Source organism: Sciurus carolinensis, chromosome X (genome assembly GCF_902686445.1).
Source record: "Sciurus carolinensis chromosome X, mSciCar1.2, whole genome shotgun sequence".
Taxonomy (NCBI): domain Eukaryota; kingdom Metazoa; phylum Chordata; class Mammalia; order Rodentia; family Sciuridae; genus Sciurus; species Sciurus carolinensis.
This window is the reverse complement of record NC_062232.1, coordinates 85,817,199-85,843,442: the sequence shown is the minus strand read 5'-3', so window position 1 is coordinate 85,843,442 and position 26,244 is coordinate 85,817,199. Positions and strand designations below refer to the sequence as shown.

At 38.9% G+C, this 26,244-nt stretch overlaps 1 protein-coding gene and 1 long non-coding RNA gene across 3 annotated transcripts in view; one reads left to right on the top strand and one right to left on the bottom strand.

The window, feature by feature from the left end:
- The window catches only part of Fam199x (family with sequence similarity 199, X-linked), a 36,430-nt gene extending 28,057 nt beyond the window's left edge, over window positions 1-8,373 (bottom strand). The window contains exon 1 of the mRNA XM_047536530.1: window positions 7,910-8,373. Within this exon, the coding sequence (XP_047392486.1) occupies window positions 7,910-8,106 (197 nt within the window). The 5' untranslated portion in view covers window positions 8,107-8,373. The remainder of the gene's footprint in view (window positions 1-7,909) is intronic.
- A 12,548-nt stretch (window positions 8,374-20,921) lies between these two features.
- The window catches only part of LOC124972220 (uncharacterized), a 44,453-nt gene continuing 39,130 nt past the window's right edge, over window positions 20,922-26,244 (top strand). For both annotated transcript variants that reach the window (XR_007106443.1, XR_007106444.1), the window contains exons 1-3: window positions 20,922-21,196; window positions 22,495-22,618; window positions 24,992-25,069. This is a non-coding gene — a long non-coding RNA (uncharacterized LOC124972220). The remainder of the gene's footprint in view (window positions 21,197-22,494; window positions 22,619-24,991; window positions 25,070-26,244) is intronic.

Here is a 26,244-nt window from a genome sequence, read left to right as displayed (position 1 = left end):
ATGTTGATAATTAGTTGTAACTTTAACATTCATCTAAGAATTGTAGAACACTATGTAATATTAGTTATTTTCACTGTATCCTTGCTGTGTGGATAGTATCTTCAGTTTAAAAAAATTAACAAACTAGTAGAACTAACCAAATTGCTCAGGTCTTGCAATAAAAGCTCTAAACATCAATTATAAGTTCTCTTCTGGACATAGTAAGCCATAGTTATACTATGTTCTGAGCAAACTATTTTCTCTCTTAAAACTTCATGTCTTCAAATTGTACATGACTTTTCCCCCTTTATTCATTCACCTGTTCAACAAACATTTAGTCAGTATCTTCTAAGAGCCAAATGCAATGTTCAGTGCTAGGAAAAAAGATAGTTGATTTTTAATTAGAATTTCTTTTCAGTTTGCAAAATTCTGCTGAAATGTATTTCCCTCAATGAGTAATAACATTCCTTTTTAAAAAACTATGTCACATTTAATAATCTAACCATTAGTTTACTGACAAGTTAGGGATATGCTTGGTTTTAAGCCCTTACCATAGGGCAAAATTAGAATGTCTCTCAGTCTTTCAGATTTATGACTATGTAACAAGGTTCTAGATATTCTCGGAAGCCTTTGCCTTTTTTATTATCAGTGGCAAGTAAACTGGCTTGCAGTTGAAACAATTCATTTACAAAATAGGAAAAAAGCATTTTTATTACTAATGATTTTTGGAAATTCTTTAGCTTCTATTTTAGAATAGTGTTTTATTATTAATTGAACAATAAGGAAATACTTTTATCTATTTCTGGTATGAGTATAAATTGATATCATCTCTTTGAAAAGCAATTGGTAGTATATGCATACAAAAGCATTAAAAAGGTTCATTCCTAGAAGGGTGCGGTACTATATCTTGTAGTCCCAACTACTTGGGAGACTGAGGCAGGATGATTGCAAGTTCAAGACCAGTCCCAGCAACTTAAGGAGACCTTGTCTTGAAATAAAAATAAAAAGGGCTGGGGATATAGTTCAATTGTAGAGTATCCCTGGGTTCAATCTCCAGTCCTCCCTGCCACTCCCCCCACACAAAGGTTCATTCTTTTGGACTCAGTTAATTTATATTCCAGGAAATCTATTCCTTTCTCCAAATGGAAATTTATGAAAAAATATATGTATAAATATATCAAAATATCATTTATAATAGCAAAAGTGGGAAAATAAATGACCCTAAAACATGGGGAATAATTAAGTGCCATATCTCAATAAAAGTATTTTTGTAATCATTAAGAAAATCACATTTTCAGACAATTTTTTGGAAAAGGAAAACATTCAACGATGAAAGTGCAAATAAGCAAATCACAAATAGTATATGTGGCCTGACACTGATTTTGAAAAATTATATAGGTTAAGCATCACTAATCTGAAAATCCAAAATTTGAACCTTTCTAAAGTCCATTCAACTTTTTGAATGTTGACTGGACACCACAAGTGGAAAATTCCACTCTGGCCTTGTGATGGGCTGCAGTCAAAATACAGGCACACTAAAAATAGTGTATAAAATTACCTTCAGGCTATGTATATAAGACGCATATGAAACAAATTCTGTGTTTACACTTGGGTCTTGTCCCTGAAATACCTCATTATGCACATGCAAATATTAAAAAAAAAATACACCCTGAAATCTGAAACACTTCTAGTCCCAAGCATTTCAGATAAGGGATACATGAACCTGTATTTGTATAGAGAAGGAACATTAAAAGTAACAATGACGTGTTGACAATTGTTAACTCTGGGAAAAGAGATCATGAGTGGTCTTCATAGTTTTTAATATAGCTTCAATTTTCTATGATGAGCTTTTATAATAAAAATTTAACTGTGATTCACTTAGATTGTTCAGACAGTTTCAAGCTTTCAATGAATGTCCAGTGTAGGTTTAGCACTGAATCATTCATATTTATAAGCTCTTCCATCTTATTCCACTAAGGGAAAGCTGCCTAACACCAAGTTTCTAGCTATAACTAACATTACTCTCAAAGGAGACTTTTTCCAAAAGTGTAAAAGAAAAACGTTGACAAGAATTTCAATGAAATGGTGTTTAACTCAATAACTAGGCTTGCTGCCCAATTTTAATTTTAAAACAAGCCAAGAACACTTCTTTGCAAGGGCTTTCAGCAAGCATATACAGACTAAAGATTTTCAGTGGTATTTTGATAAGTAGCCATTTAAATGTGGAAATTAAGGGAAGAATGTCCACAGTGTATTCATTCCTCTACAGTTCTTTCCTTTCTCAGGGGGATTTCTCAGGATGAGAATCCAATCAACAGGCACTGTTAAAGTCAAAACTGTCAAGCAGATCAAGGTCACTCCAAATCCATGCTATACATTCTTTCTTAGAGGACAGTCCCCCATCATCACAAGTATTCCTCTTTGAATCCCTAATAGAATCACCACATAGTCACCCTGACCTCTGTTACTCCTTTGGATTCCAACAGATCATCAGGGTTCCAATCGGGAGCAGATAGTACAACCCATTTCTCTACTTACCGTAAGTTTAGTTTCCTACTGTCCTCCCAGCTACCTTAATTGTCTTGATATGATTACCCATCTTTCTTACCGCCTCTACTGTCTTGGAAGTAAAAAAAAAAAAAAAAAATTATGGTTTTTTTTTTTTTTTTTTTTTCCCCTTGGTGCTGGGGATCAAACCCAGGGCCTTGTGCTTATTCTGTGTTATTTTTAAGGCCAATTCTTCATTTGGGTTTCTGAGTTCACTAGATCCATCTCCACTCATCCCACACTCTCTTCCATTTTCAAGTTATCACTTCCTATGGCCTGCTCCTAAGGAGCTAAAATATCTATTCCTGGAAAAGAAAAACTAAACAAGGCCAAAAAATTTTATCAACCATTCCCTGCTAAATTTATTGAAAAGCTTCCACTCTTTCAACCATTAGAAGTTGTGCTTTTACTACTAGAATTTCTGTTGGTTCCTCTGTTATGCTTTGGATATGAGGTATCCCCGCAAAGTTCTTGTATTAATGCAGGTATATTCAGAGGTGAAATGATTGAATTGTGACAGCTATAACCTAATCAGAGCATCCTAATTTGAATGAACTAGGTGGTAACTACAGGCAGGTGGGGCATAGCTACAGGAAGTAGGTCACTGGGGGTATGCTCTGGAAGGGTTCATATTCCCTGTGACCCCTTCCTCTTCCTCTGCTTCCTGGCTACCATGAATGGAGCAGTGCTCCTCTATCATGTCCTTCCATCATGAGGTTCTGTCTCACTTGGGCCCACAGCAATAGAGTTGGCCCACAATGGACTGAACCTCTGAAACCATGAGCCAAAATAAACTTTCCTTCCTCTAAGTTATCCTTGTCAGATATTTTGGTCACAGTGACAAAAAGATGACTAATACATATCCCCAAGTCTATTATTTCTAGCCTGGAAATTTCTCCAAAGCCTAAACCCCATTCTCATCTTGTCTCAACAAGACCCTAAACCAAATTATTCCAATTTGTTTCTCCCACCTATAACCCACAGCTCTTCTGCACCTCCAATTCTATACCTAGATAGGAAAACTGTGTGTGGTACAAAGATACACAACAGGGCCTAAGGATGTAGCTCAGTGGTAAAGCGCTTCTTTAGGTTCAATTCCCAGCACTGCCAAACAACAACAAAAAAGGGAGCACGATAAGATTGGAATTTTTCTGCTTAATTATGATTGAATACGGGGCTCTAAAATCTCATCACTGAGTGTTTGATTTATTCAATAGTTCATTTCATATCCTGCAGATAGGGTGTACAAAAAGTAAGGCACTGTCCTCCCACACACTTTTCTCAATTGTTCAATGTCATGGTGCTGATGTAGTCCTGAAAGATGAAGAGAATAACACGCTTGGTAGTTAATATTAACTTCTGTTACTTCACAATTTAATCATAAGACCTATCAATATCATGAAAAATTTTCCAATCTGCTAAATGACATCCATTTTTAGTGATGGTAGTGGTTGCAGCAAACATAGCTAGTACACACAAAAAAGTTCTGATGGAAGGTCCAAGAGAAGAACTCAATTGACATCAGAAAAACCCTGTCCCCAAACCCAAAGAGAACATCTTGAAAACACACCCACAAAATATATATATATATTTAACACTGGCATTTCAAGTTTAAATCTTAATTTTTGGCTAATTGAAATGTATTCTATTTTTCTAAAATTCTGGACAAATTCAACGAGGTCTTAAAATTCTAAAACATACTTATAAGAAAATGTGATTTCCCCTTGCCTTTTTTTTTTTTTTTGAGACAGGGTCTCCTATGTTGCCCAGACTGATCTTCTGGTCTAAGTTCTTGTTAGGGGACAGACAGATGAGGATTGTGGGAACAGAGGTTAAGAGAATAATTCTATAAAATGGGCCCACTGTGCTGACCCCTCCCCCATGCTTTATTTGCCAAAAAGCAATTTACCCGCAGTCCTGCCTGGCCTAAGTGGACAGGATATGTCACATTCTTCAACAAACTACCTGTTATCTGCAAAGAAATGCAAGTAGGAAATAATGTTGATAAAAGGAACCCAAGTTATTTTGAAGGGAGACTTTTGTGTCCCTTTTCACAGACCAGATCCTATAAGGTAAGGATAATTCCTCCTGACCATAAAATCTGTAAAAATGATTAAGAGTCAATTAAAACTGTTTATCAGGGGCCCAGGTGTCACAGAGTTGTCACACAATAGGCACTTCAAAGTCTGATGTCACACTGCTTCAGTCAAAAGTCAAGAAGTGGAACTGGACAGGACTCTGTAGAAACTTTTCTGTGATCCCCAGTAAAACTGGAGCGCAGGAGAGGCACATTGTTCCTCTCCTTTCTGTGAGGACTCACTCTCTCCCTTGAGAGTGTGCCCTTTCCCTTTTCCTATCCCTTCAATAAACTCATTCCTGTTACTCTCAGTGGCATGTCTGAAGTCTTCTGACTTGATTGAAGAATTGGGCTTGAAGGGTGGGTCTTCATGCTGCCTCAGTTTTTTGGAAGACCCCAGTTCCATAATACTTAAAGCTCAAGTGATTCTTTGCCTCAGCCTCCACAGTAGCTGGTACTACAGGTGTACATCACCATACCTGGCTAGAAAATGCAAATTCTTAAAAAACTGGTTCTATTCATGTAATTTATTTTTTACTGAACCTAGATCAGTGACACACCAACCCATATCAAACATGACTCTAATGTGTATACTGCATGAATTCAACCTTAGGGACCAGTACTAGTGCCATGACTCTCTTGGTTAATGAAGATTGAAAATAGAGCCCAGAATCGAGTAAATGAGCAGGCACAATATTGTCATAATCACAAGGTCCTTATCAAGGGCATTAATTAAACAATCTCCTCATTTTCTTATGCAGCAAGAAGAAGCAAAATAAAAGTAAATCAAATATCTATTCACTGACAAACTTTCTATTTTCAATAAAACTTGTTTTACAGTGACTAAACCCAAAGCAGAATTTTAGTACTCAACAATTCACATCTGATTTTTGGAGTGTTGCTTGAATTGGCAAATGAGGTGATATGAAGGAAAAAAGTGACGCGTATATCTCCAAAATAAAAGAACTCCCTATATTAAACTTTGCCCACATAGATGATTTAGCTCTTTGCTTCTCCCTGAAAAGAAATGGCTGGAAGCATATGGTTCTCTCAAACACCATCTTGAGGAGGGGTAAGAAGGCAGAACATTCCAGAAGGAGAAAAGATTTAAAAAGAAAGGTAGCCTAGGGCAGAAACATCATCTGCTATAAATATTGCTAATTCTGTTCCTTCTACTTTCTGCTGAAAAGAATGCAGAGCATTGGATCCCATGCTTGTGAAAAATGGTAGGAAAGGGACATCTTTTAAAAAGCAGGCAGTGCTAGGTGTGGCAATCCCATAATCCCAGCTACTATGGAGGCTGAGGCAAGAGGAGTGAAAGTTCAAGACCAGCCTAAGCAATTCAGGGAGACACTGTCTAGGGCTAAAGATGGAACCTAGTGGTCCTGCACCTCTGGGTTCAATCCCCAGTACTGAAAACAAAAGGCAGGAAAAAGAAAAATAGAAATCATGCTTGACTTGGACAAACTTGGCCTTGACAGGAACCTCCTTCCACCCTCACTGCCCCATTCTGGAAAACAGCCCTGACCTTTTCAGTTTTTTAAGGGGAAAAAAAAAGCACAAGGAAATAATGGGAAGGAAGAAGAACAGAACAAGCTGTAAGAAACATATTAACTCACTGCTTCACTCCCCATAACCTCCACCAGTTTTGGCAACATTGACACTCAAATTCTGCCCCCACTTCCTTGTGCTCATCATCAGAGCCAGATAATTCTGAATTTCCTGGGTATGTGACTTACTCCAGTACTGCAAAACTTGAACACCATATATAGGCAAAGGTATTCTATTATTTTTTAAATCAAATAACCTTAATATTGATTTTATCAATTTTACATTCATGTCAGTTACATATGGTTAAACAGACTTCTGTGAGTCAGTCACAGAAACTACAACGATCACTGATAACCCTAAATCCATTAGTTCTGATCCAAGTTCCATCACTGGCTCTGAAGGACTACTCTAGGCCTGACTACTCTGACTAGGCCTTTCACTGATTAGGTTTTATGACCTTCAACTCAAGTCTTTTCTGCATGAGCCTGTTTCTTCATTTTTTGCAATAAAGATTTGGAATAGTTATAAAAAAATTTACTGCCATTTTGTGCTATGCTGATGTTCTGAAAGAGTATTAAAGCATCTTTGTTTCCACAGACTATAACTTTCTTTTAGATAAGAATCATGTTTTATGCATTCCTTGTACTTAGTAGAAACTCTGTAGATCTAGATTGATTTAAGCAGGTAGGGGGTAAAATATGCAAGAAACTAAAATGTGGATGAATTTGATCAAACTCACATAGTAAACTTGGACCAGAAATAAGAACTAGATTACTTACTTCCAGTATTTTCTACAGCTGAACTCTCTCAACAGTCCCTTGTACACATTCTCCCAGTCCTTTGTAAGCCTATCTCAAATATCCACATTTATTAAAAGTTGAGGCTTAGATCTAAAATATCTTCAAATCCCCCACAACGTTTGATGTAACACTTAAGTGCTTTTCGTGGGAGAATTCTCCAGAACACTGCCTTCCAATAAAACCAGTTAGAAGATGCATCCTCTGAATAAAATTTGTATAAACAAGTTCATTTTAAGCCTTGCTGTGACCCCACACTGAGGGAGCAAATGAAGGTTATGTTACAAGAAAGAATCTTCCAGATTTTAAGTTTTATACATTTTGGCAAAGCCTAGAGCTCTCAGGCAAAGAGTTCATAAAGGAAGGGGAGGGAGAAACGACTAGTTTTTACAGGGCTACACTAAAAAACGGGGTTGGCGTGGAAGGGAAAATAACCATTAAAACAGGTTAAAAATTGGGAAAGAGAAGGCTCAAGCTTCAAAAGTGCAACATCTCAAAAAATCCATGGATTGATTTTTTGAGCCACCCGAAATTCACTCTATAGCATACCGGAAATGGAATGGGTTAAACTTTTGCAGATGGATGGAAACAGGGGAGCATCTAAAAATCAAGAGTGGGGGTTTGGGATTCACAGGGTACAGATGGGGAGCTATAAGGGGAAAAGCAGAGGGTAGAGAAACAAGGTATGGTTGTAGTCACAAGATGAATGGGGGAAAGAAAGCTAGTAACAACGCCAGTGAAAAGGAAAATCGGAGGGCAGGGGTGAAAATAGGGAGGAGGAGGAGGAGCAGGGAAAATGCCCGGGAATGAGCACTGGTCGAAGAAGGTGGGGGAGGGGGCGATTGGAAGCTCAGACCCAGGAGAAGGACCAGGAACGCGGCTGGGGCGCGACCCCGCGTTCTCCTGCAATAGGCAGCAGTGTGGGAAGTCCACCCCTGCCTTCGGAAGCAGCTCATACCTGTTGGTATGGAAGCGGTGGAGCGGGTCGGTGCGATGGCAGGAGGACAGCTGGCAGCCAAAGTCGCTGATGTCCAGGCAGCCCGGCTCCTCGCTGGGGCAGGTGCCCACCCCGCGAGGGGGTCCCAGGAGCGGGAAGGGCTCCTCCGGGGTTAGGAACTTCTCGTAGGAAGTGGTGGCCGACGCCTCGTCGGACATGGCTGCAGACTGTCTGGCTTGGGCTCCTTCTGTGGCCCTGGGCTGCTCCCGCGCCCTCCCCTGCCCCCACTCTAACCTGTCCGCTGTCACTGCCGCTCCAGGGTGTGCCCACCGCAGCTCACTGGCAAGGTGAGCACTGAGGTCCCCGCTGCCCGGGGAGTGAGGGTCGGTGTGAAGAGGCTGCACAAGGGCAGAGAGGGTCGCCGGCCAACCAGTCGGCGCCTCAGTGGCCTCTGCAGCCGCAGCCTCCGCCGCTGCCGCTGCCACTGCCACTGCCCCGCCCAGCCCGTCAGCGCAGCGCCACCGCCCCGCCCGGGCGGCCCCGCCCACTGCGCTCACAGCTCTCGACTGCTGCAGTTGGCCAGACGCCGTCCAGTATAGGAAGAGCGGCGGGAAGCCGCTCCCTTTGCCCCCTGCTGGAGCGGAGGAGGAACTGAACCTCCTTGGAGCACAACCCCGGGTGGCCCGCCCCGCCCGACGCGCGGAATCTGGGATTCAGGGCTTTGGAAGGGCTGGCTCAAACCCACCTTCCCCTTTCAGTTTCCCACTCGCACCTAAGCAGCTACCTCAGCCCTGAGAAAAGGGACTTGGCCAAGGTCACACTGCGGGTGCCTGAGAAAGGATTCATAGGTCCTTGTTCCCATACTCGATCATCCTGTCTCAATTCAACAAGTATTTGAGCCCCTGTAGCCTGTGTGCCCAGCACTGTGCAACGAGCTGTAGGAGAAAAAGGCCAAGTAGATAAAATAGTCCCTGCCTCACCCTTAATCACCTCTCTTCAAGAACCCTACGCTCCAGCACCAGGCTACTCAGAACTGCTGGACACGTAGTGTTCTTTTGTGCTCTGTGCTTTGGCTCGCATTATGCACTCTACTTGAAATGCCCTGCCGTTTATTCCCTGCTGATCCTTAAAGCCCAGCTCAAAAGCTACCTCCTCGGTGAAACCTTCCCAACTCTCAAAGGAGACACACACTCCCGCTATTCCCGCAGCCCCCTCCCCCCGCGTTGAAAGTATGTTATGGAACTGATTCAACTTAATCAATTTACTTACTTAATCAATGTCACTGTTCTTTCCTCCTTCTCTTTGCTCTGTTTTTTAGACAAGTGGTTTCAGATGTTGTATGCACAAAATATTCAGAAGAAAACCCAACTTTGGCAATTTCTTATTTTGTCAAATGAAGACACTTTTAAAAACAACTCACGACTATTTATAAAAGGAAACATTTCTCCTCCTTCTCCTCCTCTTCCTCCTCCTCCTCCTCCTCTTCCTCCTTCTTTTGGCACAGGAGATTGAATCCAGAGGTGCTTTACCACTGAGCTACATCCCCAATCCTATTTTTTTTGAGACAGTATTGCTAAGTTTTTGAGGGTCTCACTAAATTGCTGAGCCTAGCCTCAAACTTCTGATTCTCCTGACTCTGTTTCCTAGTTGCTGGGATTATGGGTGTGCTCTGCTGCACCCGGCTAGCATTTATTTCCATATAAAATTTTAAGACATAATATTTCAATAAAACAATTATTTACATTAAATATATTTAGCTTTATGGAAAAATTCATTACATTGACCTTAGAGGGAAGTATAGAACTAAAAAGGAGAAAAGATCAAGGAACACAGGAGCAAGAGGACAAGAGAAAAGTTGTCATATAAATAGGCGACACTCAGTGTTACATTCTGTGCTCTACCCTACCAATGCACTATAATGAAAACAACTCCCCAAACACTCCTTAAAATTTATATATAGTCATGCTTGGGTATATGCAGAGTATTGGTCCAGGACCCCCAAAGACCAGGAAATCCATGGATGCTCAAGTCCCTTATATAAAATGGCAGCATATTTACATATAATTTATGCACATCATCCCATATACTTTTTTTTTCTTTTGGTACAGGGGATTGAAATCAGGGGTACTCAACCACTGAGACACATCCCCAGCCCTATTTTGAGTTTTATTTAGAGACAGGGTCTCACTGAGTTGCTTAGTGCTTTGCTTTTGCTAAGGATGGCTTTGATCATGGGATCCTTCTGCCTCAGCCTCCCCAGCCACTGGGATTACAGGCATGAGACACCACACCTGGCCATCCCATACACTTTAATCAATCTCCAGATTACCTATCATACCTAATACAATGTAAATGCTACGAAAATAGTTGTTATACTGTATTGTTTGGGGAATAGTGACAAGAAAAATTTGTATATGTTTGTACAGACACATTTTTTTTCCAAATAGCTTCTACTCACAATGGTTGAATCCCAGGTCTTGCCAAGTTGCCCTGTCTTGCTTCAGTTATTTGGTTACCTGAATTTGGAGCATGACCATTTTCTTTCATTTAGATTGCAGGTATGTTGTATTGGGAATGTGACTTTCAAAAATCAATCATTCATTAACACCTCATGCAACTGACTAATTCAAAATTTATGGAAGGGAGGGTGGTGATGGTTTAACCTATGATCCCCAATGTACCAATCCCCAGTGGTCTGGGGCTAGTGAGGTCAAATGGGTCATGGCTTATTCCCCACAAACAAGATATTCGATTGTTCAAATGAAACAAGAGTCAAGTGCTTCATGATAGGTACATTAGGTACTCAGGTAATAAAAACTTAGATGCTAATAAAATAGTCTAATTTAAATGTATATGTACACACACACACACATTTTTTTTGCAGTATTGGGGACTGAACTCAGGGGGCTCCACCACTGAGGTTCATCCTCAGCCATTTTTATTTATTATTTTGAGATAAGGTCTTTCCAAGTTGCCTCCTCTGGCCTGGAACTTGCAATCCTCCTGCCTCAGCCTCCTGAGTTGCTGGAATTACAGGAGTGCAACACCACACCCAGCAAACATATGTACTTTTTATACATACTATAAGAGATGTGTGTATTTTAGGTTGGAGTTTAATGATAGTCTGCACATTTTCTACAAGCTTGTTTTACTTTTGCATTTAATTTTAAGCATATCCAGGAGTACCTGGATGAGCACATGATAACTAATTGTTATCACATAATTAGGATGTATTTGAGTCCGCTTTCTCAATCAAGTTGACACAAGGTAATACTATTTTAATTGCCATGAGCTAGTGAGAAAAATGAGGTGAACCTTATACCTCATGGATTGCTACACAAATGAATGCAGTAGTTTGAAAAGAGGAAAGTGTGCTGGGGAAGTGGAGTCCTCACAAACTTCCTCACAAGCATGCTGAAGCACAAGATATCACATACTTCACTAGTATGTTAACCCCCGCCGGCTCTGGTACTGGGGATTGAACCCAGAGGTGCCTTACCACTGAACTACAACCCCAGCCCCTTTTATTCTTTATTTGGGACAAGGTCTCACTAAGTTGCTGAGGTTGGCCTCAAACTTGTGATGCTCCTACCTCAGCCTCCTGAGTAGGCAGGACTAAGGCATGCACCACCATGCCTAGTTTGTGCTCACATTTCTAAGTGTAGTTTTGTTTTTAAAAATATCATGTATCGGGCTGGGGAGATAGCTCAGTTGGTAGAGTGCTTGCCTTGCAAGCCCAAGGCCCTGGGTTCGATCCCCAGCACCACAAAAAAAAAAAAAAAAAAAAATCATGTATCACAATATTACCTTTTCTAAAAAAAGTTGTGTGCACAATTTTAAAATTTACTTTGATATTAAATTTGTAAAAGAGGCTGAGTGTGAAGCTACACAGTTTGGTTCTCAATTCCTCCTTCAGCCTGGGCCGAGGGAGAGTCTATTAATATCTGAAGGTGTGATCACCCTTGTTTGAGGGTCAAAATGGTATGTCAAGTTCCCATCTATAGTTATTTCAACTCCAAGTTTAAACTAATTTAAGATTAATTCAAGTCTAATTATTAGTGTCAGGTTTTCCTGCTCTTTCTGCTGTATGATCATTTGCTGGGTCATTTGACAGTTCAATGGGTGTAATGGGAGAGCACACATTTAAAACTGCAAAACAGACAGAAACTAAACAAACAAAAAAAACATTATGGTCAGAATTTGTAGTCCACTTCTCAGCTTTGAGCCAAAAGTACCCCTATTAAACCAAGGGAATAGATCCCATTCCCAATCTGAAATCTGTACAACCAGCTATGAGGTCATTTTCCAAATCACCCAAGGTAAGCTGAGGTGTTCAGGAATGAAAGTACTACATTTTTCTATAAAACATCACACATTCTCCCTCAGGAAGTTAATCCCCTATCCTCATATAGCTCTATTTTGAACCACCACTTGTTCAATTTCATGAACTTTTGGGGCAGGAAATATTATGGTCTTAGTAGCTGTATTAATTTTCTGAGGATACAGTAAATAATTACCATAAACTTGGTAGTTTAAGAAAATTGAAATTTATTCTCACACAGTTCTGGAGGCTGAAGTCTGAAATTTAGTCAGGCCACCTGTTTTTCTAAAGGAGAAATGATTCCTTGTCTCTTTCAGTTTCTGGTGGCTGCCTTGGCATTCTTGGACTTATGACCTCATAATTTTACTGTGCCTTTATCATCCCTTCGCCTTCTTCCTTGTGTACCTGTCAAACCTCCTTCTGCCTCATTTCTCTAAGGACAATTGCCATTGGACTTAAGCCTGTCCCAAATAATTCAGGATAAAGTCCTCCTCTGCAAAATTCTTAACTTAATCTAATATTTTGCCATCTAAAATAATATTTGCAGATTCTAAGGACCAGGTAGTAGAAATATCATTTGAGAGAGCCACAATTCAGCTTATTACACAGACATTGTCAAAATTTTTGCTAGTCTCTGAACCATAGCACATAGGATTTGTTCTACTTTCCAGTTCCCTTGTAAAGCATGGAATTAAGAGAACTGAGGAGAGAAGAGATAAATTCAGAATTCCTCTAAAGTAATGAAGATTTCAGTTCTCAAATCCTTCTTTTTTTCCTGTCTTAAGTTATCTACCAATTATTTCCCAAGAGGACAACCCAATGGGCCAAAATATGTGATGTTAGAGAATTCCAATAATAAAGCTAACTCACGCTGTCTTTTACAAAATATCTGTAAGGATAATAATTGAGCTTATTTCCAATGAAGACAATAAACATTACATCTGATTTACAAACATGGATGGACATAACTTGTGAATGAAAACACTCAAGATATATCACATAATAACAGAGATAATGTATACATTATGCCACAAATATACCAAACATACAGGAAAAACAGATATTGAAACAGTACCATAAATATCAATTAAAGAAATTTGCAAGTCCGGAGCAGTTCCAAAAAGTCTGTAGTTTAAGAAAACTTGGCAAAAAAAAAAAAAAAAAAAGAAAAGAAAACTTGGCAGGTAAATCTAATGTACATTCTTAACTTGAAAACTACTGGCCTAAAACCTAGATTCAAGCAGGCATGGTGGTGCACACCTGAAGACTGAGGCAGGGGAATGGTATGTTTGAGGCTAACCTCAACAATTTAGTGAGATCCTTGGATCAAAATAAAATATAAAAAGAGCTGGGGTGTAGCTCAGTGGTAAAGTAACCCTGGGTTCAATTCTTAGCACCCAAAAGAAAAAAAAAAAGTGCTAGATTCAAATAAATAGGAAGGTCGTGGCCAAGTAAACACTTAAATAGTAATTGAAATGAGGACTGATAACATTTTGCTGACTCTAATATCCTCAGGCAAAGCACCACCAGGACTCAGATAAACAGAAATATCATGGAGAACAAAGACACTGAGAAATCTCAATTTACCTCCCACATAGCATACAATTTCTGAAATGTTTATGTTAATAGAATTTTACCCATACGAATTTGACCTAGGCAGAGCTGACCATCTCTTCTGACTTAGTAACTTTTCCCATGCAATCATCGTTGGTAACATCAAATAAACAATTGTTTCCAGCACCTCTCTTTGGATAAAGCAAAATAACAAATCTTTGACTTCCAAGGGCTTTTGAAAATCTCAAAGATAGTTTTAGTTGCAAAAGTTATCTTGAAATTTATTTTGTTTCATTTTACATTTAGGATTCAGTCTTAGGAAGAAAAAGCTTGTGAGAAGATTTGAAAAATTAAGAGGATAGTTGGTGATGAGAAACAATAGTTGGCTACTTATTTTTGAAAGTACATAAAACATTTAAAAAATAAATATAGGTCACATGATTATCAAGAACCACAGCTCATATGAAAAATGGTGGAATGAGACAGACATCATTACCCTATGTACATGTATGATTACACGAAATATATGAAACTACATCGTGCACAACCACAGAAACAAAGATATACCCCATTTGTGTACAATTAATCAAAATGCAGAGTGTAAAAATAAAAAAAAATTTAAAAAAAGATTAACTGTTCACAATGAAAAAAAAAAAGAACCACAGCTCTTTCATAAGTCAGAAAACTCTTAAGTAATCAAGAACATAATACAATTAACATACAGTACAGAAAATTATACTGTAAAACAGAGTAATTTCTATCCAGATTACAAGGAATAGTCCCTCACAATATAGGTGAAGGAAATAAACAAACAGTAAACAACTATGTGTCTATTACTATGCTGAATTGTGGAGATATCAAGTGAATATGATATAAGTTAAACCTCCCAGGATATTACAATTTAGGTGAGAAAATGTGTCAGTTATCTATTATATACCCTTTTCCCTGCTCTACATAACAAAATCCTGATTTTGTGGGGATGCCTAGGTACCTGGATTGAAAAACAAACCTTAATTTCCAGCCTTCTTTTCACACAGGGGTGCACATTTGACTAGATATAGGCCAATGATTTGTGGGTAGAACTTGTTAGGTGAGGTTTCTAGAAAATATCAAATGTATATGAATATATGTGTGTGTGCATGGGCATGCATGCTGAAGGAGGCTGGAGTGCTAGTGTTTAAGAGGCTATTAAGTTGAAAGAACATTTTGCATAAGCTTCTTACTCATTCTTGCCTAGGGCTGGATCTACACCAACCACATTGTTACATTGAGGAAAACTTGAACTAAGAGAGCAGAGTTTGAACTTGGAACACATAGCAGAAAAATGAAAGGCACAACCACAACAATATTAAATTGTCTTCCTTTGAACTTCTTTTATGTGCTAGAAAACACATAGGTTTTATCACAGCAGTCAAATTGTTGCTAACTGATACAAAATATAATTACAATGCAGTGAGATATAAGGTCCAAAAGAAAGATGTATAATGACATATAGTGCACATTTAAGGAAAAATGAGTTCAGCTTGGGAAAAAGTATATTAGTGAGGTCTTCATGGGGAATAACATTTGATCTGGGCTTTTAGAAGAGTCACTGTTAAGTAGGCCAGGAAAGATGGGCATTTTAGATGAAACAATGTCACACGAAAATTCTGTATCATTTCTGTGATGAAACTGGCAGATTCTGAATTTAGAAAATGTTTTTGAAAAGAAATGGATGATGTGATATTAATCATACACAATCATGGAAACCCTTATGGGTCGATGGCAAGCAAAATTTTGAGAAATACCAACCAATAAAGCTGTTATAATAATATTTATATATTTGTCCTCATATAATTTACTTCTTATTTTTGAAAAGGAAATAAGATATATTATTACCCTCTATAGTTCTATCCATTCTAGTGCTGAAGTACATTACAAATTTTAATGAATTGATTAATTTACCATTCTTCAATTGCTCTTACCAAACCTTTGTTACAAATAAGTTAGGAAAGGTCAGGCATGGTGGTGCAAGCTTGTAATCCCAGTGACTCTGGAGGCTGAGGCAGAAGGATCACAAGTTAAATGCCAGCCTCAGTAATTTAGCAAAAACCTCAGCAACTTGGCGAGACACTGTCTGAAAATAAAAAATAAAAAGGGCTGTGGATGTAGCTCAATAGTAGTGCACCCTTGAGTTCAATCCTAATACCAAAAAACAAAAGGAAAGTTATATCTCCTCTTCAGTACACGTGTGTGTTAAGCAATTAAGTACAGCATTTTTTCTTATGCCATATGAAAATCTTGTATGAAACTGAAACACTGCACAATACTTATGAAATTTATTTGAATAATTTAGAAAGGGCTTTTGAGAAACATCAACATTTCTTTAATCAGTAGGACTTTTTAATGATATTTTATTCTTATGAAAATGTTTATTTCAGTTACCAAATCAAAAACAATCAATCAACAAGATGCTCCATAATCTGATTTTTGTAGGGGTGAGATGATCAACACATTTTGCTAAATAACAAGTTCAAAGGAATTAAAATAAAATATATTAAATAAATATAAATAAGTAAAAATAATAAATAAGAGGGAACTAATTACAAGAGAGCATACCAAAAGGAATGTTTCCAGATATAGCTAGAAATGGTTTTCAGATATGACAGGATCCTTATTTAGGTGGAATTTACTTGATAAGATAATCACATTGGGAATTATTGTCTTGGCGTTTTACTGTGAGCCAGAAGAATATATTTAGTTAACTGAAATTAATGTGGGTGGCTATACAAGGGCCTATGTAATAGGATATATGTGTTGGGGGAATAAATTGAATAAATGCCATGTTATGAAATTTTTATTCTTGCAAATGTATGTTTTAAAAATCTGGTTGTTTTCAACCTGCATTTTTTTCAATCTTAACATTGCTCTTAACCACTATCTGTACACATCTATAATATTTTGACTGATGTTTATAATGATGATCTGCTATATCTTCTGAATTATAGCATAATCATTAAATTACATTTTTATTATTTGCAAGCTGATAATATGGTCTATTTTTTAATATTTCTAGATTAACTAGGGCATTCTTATCAAGTAACCCACCTCAGGCACATTTTTTGACTATCTTCAATAATAGAGTTTACAGTTAACAAAAATAAACATCCAACAGCTGATAAATTTATGATTCTTATTATTACAGCTAGAAGATACATCACAAATAATCTTAATCCAACCAAATTTTTAACAAATGCCACATAGCTCTTTGTAATAATTATAAGAATTGCTCATATTCTATAGTGAGAAACAACTACAAAGAAGCATGAATACATATATATTAATTTCTAATTTGATAGAATGTGGTATGTTGGTATCAGCAAAACAAGAGATGTTAAGATAGACTGAGCCTTATTTATTTTTATTTTTATTTATTAAACAATTTTTTGTTCCAGGTATTGGACCCAGTGGGGGTTACCCACTGAGCCACATTCCCAGCTCTTTTTATTTTTTATTTTGAGACAGGGTCTCACTAGGTTGCTTAGGGCCTCACTAAGTTGCTGAGGCTAACTTTGAATTTGCAATTCTCCTGCCTCAGCCTACCCAGTCACTGAGATTACAGGTGTGTGCCACTGTGCTGGCTGAGTCTCATTTTAATTTGAGTTAGGACTTATTATAACAGTGGTCCACTTTACCTTTTGAATATAGTCCTTACTGAACTATGGCTTATTTTAAAATTGACATTTTTTTTTCTTCTCCTCCCTCTTTCCTTTCTTAACCTAGGGGCAGGAAACAGCATTACCTTTTTTCCCATCCTAGACCTAGTTATCTGTATTTGAGCACACACCCACCACAGGAACCACGTAATTCAGACTTGGGGGTGGTGGTGGTAGAGGACCTAAGGAATGTCTATCTCCCAAATTAACAAGTGATTCACATTCCCCCTACTGGGAACACCTGTTAGGGAATTTTGAATAGCTTCTTTAAAAGCCCTCTATTCCCCAGGAGGGGCAGAATCATGGCTTCTGGACAAGAGTTCCCTGTGCTTCTCCTTTCCCAACAAAGCAATAAACCTTCTTTTCCCCTTTTCTCAAAACTGTGTCCTACTTATTAAATTGGCATTGGAGACAAGGACAGAGCTTTCCGTAACATCATGTTCAATTTTGATTTGAGAGACCCTGTCCAGCTATACCTTAACTTACTCCTGACTTCCCCAGAGATGAGTATAGCCTGCTTCAGTTACACAAGGGGCCCCAAAAAGGATCCTCTTTACATAGTCCTCTGACAAACATGAGATAAGCATGAGTCTTAGACAGGGTTCCCTAGTAGCAGAGTCTGAAGGGGTCATGTTCTTAGGTAAGTGACTTATTGAGGGAGTGCTCTCAGGTGCAAGGGAGTGAGAGAAGAAGGATAGAGAAGGGGAGAAAAACTAAACCAGCTGGAAATCAACTTTATTATGATCCCAGGGGGTGCTCTGGAGTAGGATTTGTACCACAAAATTGATCCATCTTGAGGTATAGTGCCCTTGCACCCCAATCATCAGTCAGTAATTGGCTGCAGTTTTGCAGTTGTACATGGAGTATGGGTGTTATGTTGCAATCTTGCAGGCATGGAAGCTCCTTTATGGAGTGAGATTTTCCACAAAAGGAAGAAGCTAAAATTCAGATTTAGCATCCACAGCTGTTGGAGAATGGGTCTATATTTATCTTGTAAAGGGACCCAAACTGGTAACCAGCAGTGTACATACACTATAGTATAGAAATTCTGTCATAGGTGTTAAGACTCTAGAGCAGCCTGTAAGAAACATGTAACTGAAACATATTGTAGAAATCACTGCAGACCCTGAAACTTAAGCCACACATGACATTGGTTCTAGAGAGGTGTTATGAGTAAAACTAAAGATGTTAAGGGCATATTTTTTCCAACATTGGGTTTGTCAACATCCTCTCTCCTCACCTATTCCTTATGCTAAGATGGCGATAAATTCTGTGATGAGGGCAAAATGTGCAGTGGTGAAATAATTGGGTTGGTTAGGGTAAAAGGAGCTGTAAGGCACATCTCTTGTTTGTGTCCAAGACCCTACTGGCCCAAAGACATCTTGTCTGCTTGTCATTACTCTGCTAACATTTTTCTTTTGCACCAGGATTTTTATTTTCTTGGCTTCTGAAACTAGATTTCTCCCCAAGCTGACATTTTTCAGTAGTCAGACAGTTGGAAATAATGGAAAAAATTAAGCAAAAAGTCTCCCCATGCCATCTCTGTCCTTTTCCTTTCTAAACTTAGCCACTTTTAAGTAGAAGGCCAAGCTCAGACATGTGTGCTATTGTTTGGTGCTGGGGGAAGAAAGACAAAATTATTCACCTGCAATTTAAAACCAGAGGCTTTCATGAATGCACAGGCAAGGGGCTCTGAAATGCCAAGAGGGAGTGAAGAATGTCAGGAAATTTTAAAAGTGGCACAGAGGTGGGAATAAGGCAGTGTGCTTCATTTTCCTCATGCAACTTGGAAATTTATTTTCTCCTTCCCCAGTTCCATGATCATTACCAGTCCTTCCCTTAAAAAGAATAAGAACCGGACTGGGGAGATAGCTCAGTCAGTAGAGTGCTTGCCTTGCAAGCCCAAAGCCCTGGGTTTGATCCCCAGCACCGCAAAAAAAAAAAAAAAAAAAACAACCACCATGAACTGCCTGCAGATAAATTGGGAAGTGAGAGTAGGTGGGTGCAAAGCAAGAATAAAAAGATCCTGGGTACTACAGACTGGGAGGATGAGGGAATTCCTGTTTTGTTTTGATCTGGGAAAGAGGGGCTTTCCCTGTTCTCTCATGGCTCAGGCAGTAATATCTGACTCTAGAGACTAATATGGAAATTACTACCATTTGGCTGGAGTCAGAAGTGTATATTAAAGAGTCTCTTGGTACTTTCCTCAAATAATCAAAATCTTTTATAATATTCAAGCTTTGCAGAATGGTGGGGTGAAGTGAGGTCTTGTACTTTTCTCCCCAGTGGCCTTAAAATAGGTAATATTGGGGACTGTGTGGCATAATGAGAGGCAGTAGGTGAGCTGGTTATGACCACTGCTATTTTATTCATCTCTCTTGCTGCCATCCTTCAAGTAAGAGATGGTTGCTTTATTAGCAGCTGCCTTCATGCTTCTGAAAAGAACCCAGTCTTCCTGACTTGAAAGGATATTAAGGCAACTTGTAGGAGAAAGAAAAAGATCACTTGCAAAGTATTTATGTCCTTTTTCTCAGTGATATTTGACAGATACCAAGACACATTTAAGTCTTGGCTCTGTACATTACTAGCTCTGTGACCATAGGCAAGTTATTAGTTATCTGCTACCACACTTAACTGAATTTTCTTATGTGCTTTTTTTTAAAGACAAAGGGAGGAAAGGATAATAATTTAACTACCACCAAAAAGTTATAGTGAGGGTTAAACAACAACAAAATGGGGTTAAAGCACTTAAAGTGCTTGATCCAATAGGTCCTCTAATGTTAGTCATTGTTATAATTTATTTTTTATCAGACAGAAGGTCATAGGTGACAAAATATTTCCATCGAAGTAAATAATTATGATTTCTATTTCAATATTCTGCTTAACTCTGCGCTAGGCAATGTTCTAGGTGCTTCTCACATGTGAAATTTTCATATTCTTACTACCACCCTAAGGACAGATACTGTTATACCAGTCCTACAGATAAGGAAACCAAGGAATATCATGCTTAAATTATCTGCCCAAGATCCCATGGTTACAAAGTCTGTGCTCTTTATTTATGCAGAGTCAGGGATGAACCAAAAGGAGACGGGAAACAAGGGTAGAAAGAGTTACAGGCTCAAGGTGAACAGGTCAGAGACTAAAATTGAATTTGGCTTGGTGCATCAGTTAAAGGTATTATCACAAACTGTTCACCTAACACGTAAATTAAATCGTATTTTTGAATGACTGATAAACTTGTAAGTCAACCTATAAGCAAAATGGGAAAATGTTCAATAGATGAATAAGTGGACGGGCCTGGTCTTTCACCAGTTAAGTCACCCGGATCTCCCAACCAAGCATTCCGTGTGCTAGGAGGAGTCCAACGGCCAACAAGTGTGAACGCGAAAGGGTTAATACCACAGCTCCGGGTGGGGAGAGCCGAGGCGAAGAGGATTGTGGGGGCTCTGTTGTACGTCACCCGCGGACGCGTGGACAATGCGGTGCGCTTCTTTATCATGGCCGACCCGAAATGAGGGGTACGAGCGGGTGAAAGTCTGGCCTCTGCCACCGCTGTTGCTCTCTGAGGCCGAAGGGCAGGGGCCGTCGGCCAAAGGAGAGCAGATGAGGTAGAGGTCTGTAGCACTTCTTACCGGCCGAGGTCTAGGCATGTCCGACGTACCAGCTACACAGAGATAAGGGAACGGAAGTGAGAGGACAGGAGGAGTAGGGGGAACTAACCCACAGACGGACTCGGCGGTGAGAATTGATGGCATAGTTGTAGAATTAAGGGGACGTGTAACTCGTGTGTGTGTGTGTGTGTGTGTGTGTGTTGACCTTCAGATGTGTAAATCTTTTGGTTATTTGCAATTGGGGACGGCGGTATCTCTGGGGGAGGTGTCAAAACTTTGAATGGAGGATAAATCAGGGTGAAAATGTGTTGTTGGCCAGGCACCAACGCCCCTGAGTCGAACCTCTAGGGGATAATTTTATTGGATTGATCTGAGTGCTTAGTTTTAGATCTTTACTAGTGAAATGATAGCTTTCTTTTACAAATTATCTGTTGTATTCTGAGTACCGCACTGAAGGGTGTAGAGAAGGAATTGAATTAGGCTTTTTTCTCAACTTTTACAGCCTACCAGTTGCTATTTGCATTTGGACACAGGCAGTTAACATACAAGAAGGCAGGTTTCACCTGCTGGGGCCCACCATACTCCCCTGGGGATGGCCTCTGGGACAGCTCTTTGATGTGATGGTTTAACATACATTTTTAAGATGAAATGAGGGCAAAACTGTGTGCAGTTTTCTTCCTGGCACGTTTCCTCCCTTTTTAGTATAGGTGCCGCCACTTGGAGAGCTGAGTAACACCTCAGACCAAAACTATTTTATACTTCTTGAGAACTCTTGCACATCACAATCCCAGCACCTCCCGGGGAAAATCAATATGACTTAAGAACAGGGTCTGTCTTTGCATGTGGAGCCTACTAGCTCTGGGTAGGACTGCAATATAGGATTCACAGGCTTGCTGGTTTCAGCATTTAAAACACTTCTGTGCCAGTTCTTTGGTTTTCCAGCAAACTCAGTTCATAGCAGGGAATCGTGCACCCACTGGAAATCCTAAGCAATCTTTTAATGCTGGGAACTATCAAACCTGCTGCTTTGTTAACCAGAGAAACAGCAGTATAGCAGACAATCCAAGTCAGGTTCTCAAATGTTCCTGTGCATCAGAATCACCTGGAGAGCTTATTAAAACAGAATTGCTGGGTTCCCTGTAGAGTTGCTTTTTCAGCTGGCCTAGGGTGGACCCCCGAATTTACATTTCTAGCAAGTCCCAGGAGATGCTAATACTTCTGGCCTTGGGGCACATTTGCAGAACTGCTGGTCTAAACACAGCTGATCTAAGTAAATCTGAAAGGGTATCTCCTGTAGAGATGGCCAGGCACACTCCCAGTGTACAGATTTGAACTAAATCACAATGGATATGAAAGTAAGTGAATTTTGTTTAGACACTGCATAGAACATGTTTTATTTATTTATATTTTATATTTGTATTTCAGTGTATATTGACAAAATATCATTATATATATTTATGGGATGTGAAGTGATATATATGTATACAATGTCAGTTGATTATGTCAAGCTAAGTAACATCCATCACCTGAAACACTCAATTTCTGTGGTGTAAGTATTTGGTATTTGAAACTTACTCTTAGTGATTGTGAAATGGATGACACACCTTTTTGTGTGTGTGTGTGTGTGGTACTGGGAATTGAAACCAGGGACGCTTCACCACTTAGTTACATCCCCAGCCCCGTTTTTAATTTTTGAGACACAGTCTCAAAACTTGGAATCTTCCTGCGTCAGCCTCCTAAGTTGCTGGGATTGCAGGCATGTGCCACTACATCTAGCGAGAGAACTTAGTTTTCTATTTCTATCAATAACTGGTCATTGTGCTGTGTAGTAGATCTCAAAAAACATTCCTCCTATCTACCTGAATTTTTGTACACCTTGACCAACATCTTCACAGTCTTTTCAACCTCCAGCCTCTGGTATCCACCACTGTACTCTCTACTATGAGTGTGATTGTTTTAGATTCCACATGTATATGGGAACATGCAGTATTAGTCATTTCGTGCTTGGCTTATTTCACTTCATCCAGGTTTGTCAATGCTATTGCAAGGGATAGACTTTCCTTCTTTTTTAAGATTGAAGAGTATTCTGTGAATATTTACCACATTTTCTTTTACCATTCATCCATTGATGAACACTTTCGTTAATTCCATAACTTAGCCATTGTGAATAATGCTGCAGTGAATATAAGAATGCAGATCTCTCTTCAACTTATTGATTCAAATCCTTTGGATATATACTCCAAAGTGGGATTGCTGGTAATTCTAAGTTTTTTGAGGAACTACCATACAATTATCCATGATGGCTTACTAATTTACATTTCCACCAACAGTGTACGTGAGTCTTCTTTTCTCTACACCTACCCTAACACTTTTATTTCACTCTCCGTGTGTGTGTGTGTGTGTGTGTGTGTGTGTGTGTGTGAGAGAGAGAGAGAGAGAGAGAGAGAGAGAGAGAGAGAATAAGAATGGATGGATGCATGCTGTTGAATCAAACCCAGGACCTTGTGCTTACTAGGCAAGCACTCTTTACACTGAGCTACATCTCCAGGCCCTCATCCTTTTTTGGGGGGGGCGGGCTACTGGGGATTGAACTCAGGGTCACTCAACCACTGAGCCACATCCCCAGTCCTATTTTGTATTTTATTTAGAGACAGAGTCTCATTGAGTTGCTTAGCACCTTGCTTTTGCTGAGGCTGGTTTTGAACTCATGACCCTCCTGAGTCCCTGGGATTAGAGGCATGCACACTGAACCTGGTCCCTCATCCTTTTTAAAATAGCCATTTCAACAGTTATGAGGTGATAATATTATTGGGATTTTAATTTGCATTTCTCTAGTGTTTAGTAATGTTGAGCATTTTTTCACTTTTTTCTTGCCCATTTATAACTCTTCTTTCAAGAAATATTTATTCAGGTTCTTTGATCATTTTTTAATTGTGTTATTTTCTTCCTATTGAGTTGAGTTCCTTATATATTTCAGATATTAACCTCTTATCAGATGTATGGCCTGCAGATATATATTTTCTCCCAAGCTGTAGGTTGTTACTTTCTTAAATTTGTTTTTGTAGTTGTAGATGGACAGAATGCCTCCATTTTATTTATTTATTTTTTTATTTGATGCTTAGAATTGAACCCAGTGCCTCACATGTGCTAGACAAGCTCTCTGTCACTGAGTTACAGTTCCAGCCCCTGTAGGTTGTTTCTTTACTGTTGAATGTTTTCTTTGCTGTGCAGAAGTATTTTAGTTTGATATAGTCCCATTTGTCTTTTTCTTTTTTCTTTCTTTTTTTTTATTGGGGATTAACCCAGGAAATCTTTACCACTGAGCTGCATTCCCTGTGCTATTTACTTATTTGTTTATTTTTGGTATTGCAGATTGAACCCAGGGGTGCTCAACCACTGAGCCACATCCCCAGCACCCCCTTTTTTATTTTGACACAAGGTCTTACTAAGTTGCTGAGGCTGGTTTTGATGGAATTGCAGATGTGGGCCACCACATACCCTTTCTGTTTTTTTTTTTTTTTTTTTGGGTGCTGGAGATCGAACCCAGGGCCTTGTGCTTACAAGGCAAGCACTCTACCCACTGAGCTATCTCCCCAGCCCCACCCTTTCTGTTTTTGAGACATGGTCTCACTAAGTTGCTTAGGGCTGGTCTTGAATTTATAATCCTCCTATCTCAGTCTCCTGAGTTACCTGGACCATTTGTCTGTTTTTGTTTTTGTTGCCTGAGCTTTTGTAATCAAATCCAAATAATCATTGCCCAGATAAATATCATCTAGTTTTTCTCCTGTGTTAGTCTAGTAGTTTTACATTTTAGATCTTATGTTTGTCTTTAATACAATGTATTTGGTTTGGTTATTCATTTGTATGTTTTGGATGGTGAAGTAAAGATTAACCAAACAAAACTGTTTTTCTTCAATTTTAGGTTTCATAGTGCTTTGTACCATGAAAGTTAAAAGACACTAAGGAGATATTTTAAAAGTCCTTGCTGAGTTTTATTCAGGTAAGTATATATAGTGGAATTCACACCACTTGTGTCAACAACAACAAAATATGGGTTGTTCCTAATTTCTGGTAATAAATTATGTTTGAAGTTAAAAAACTGTTGTGACAATCTAACTATCAGAGAAAAATTAGTATAAGAAGTCAGAATTAAGAAGGTATGATAGGCAGTTTTTTCCCAACACTCAATAAAATCTCTCCTTCCTCAGAAGAAATAATCATTTTATTAATGTAGAACACAGAATCAGAAGTTCTTTTGTGCCACAGCTTAATTTGAAGCTTTCCTTTAGAGGTTGACCCTAAACAGTTTCCTGGAGGGTGACAGTTCAGTTATACATGCCCTCCAATCCCTCCTAGGAGTCTGAAAATGATATCCTTTCAGAAATTTCACTAATCATTCTAGACTCCTGTCAATGTTGCATCCCAAATCTCTCCCCAGGCCAGTTACAAAACAAACCTCAAACTAAACAACTGGACACATGTAAAATAACAATAAAAAAAAGTCCAAACAAACTGACTTAGATCCATTTGGAGTCTTTGGAGAGGGCCAGCTGCTGGGGTGGCCAGTTCCCTGAATGTTTCAGAAATATCTTATCTGCTGTACCCACATCCTGAGGGAGTCAGTCGGACACACACACACACACACAAACAACCAAACTTTTGAAAATTATCAAATTCATAATTATTGTCAAATGTTATCCTTTTGTTGCTGCACTGATTTCTCCCCTCCACACTAGTCCTTGTATCTAATCTGCACATAGTCCTACAGAGAGTATAATTTTCTTTTTTTCTGTTTTTTAAAAAAGTTTTTATTCTTTTTAGTTATACATGGCAGTAGAATGTATTTTGACATATCTTATATACATGGAGTTTAACTTTCCATTCTTCTTGTTGTATATGATGTGGAGTAACACTGGTTGTGTATTCATATATGAACATAGGAAAGTTATGTCTAATTCATTCTGAGAGAATATCTATGAAATAGGAGAAGTTAAACTTATATGAGATTGGGCTCTGCACCCTGATGTCCTAGGTGATTCCTAAGTAGCAATGATTTAATTTTGTTGCATGAACATTCAGTGTCTCAGGGTTCCTGTGAGTAGGCAGATGCTAAGGAGAATTTGGAGCCCTATGTGTCAAAATAACAAACACATGATGACTCTAGAATTGAAATTC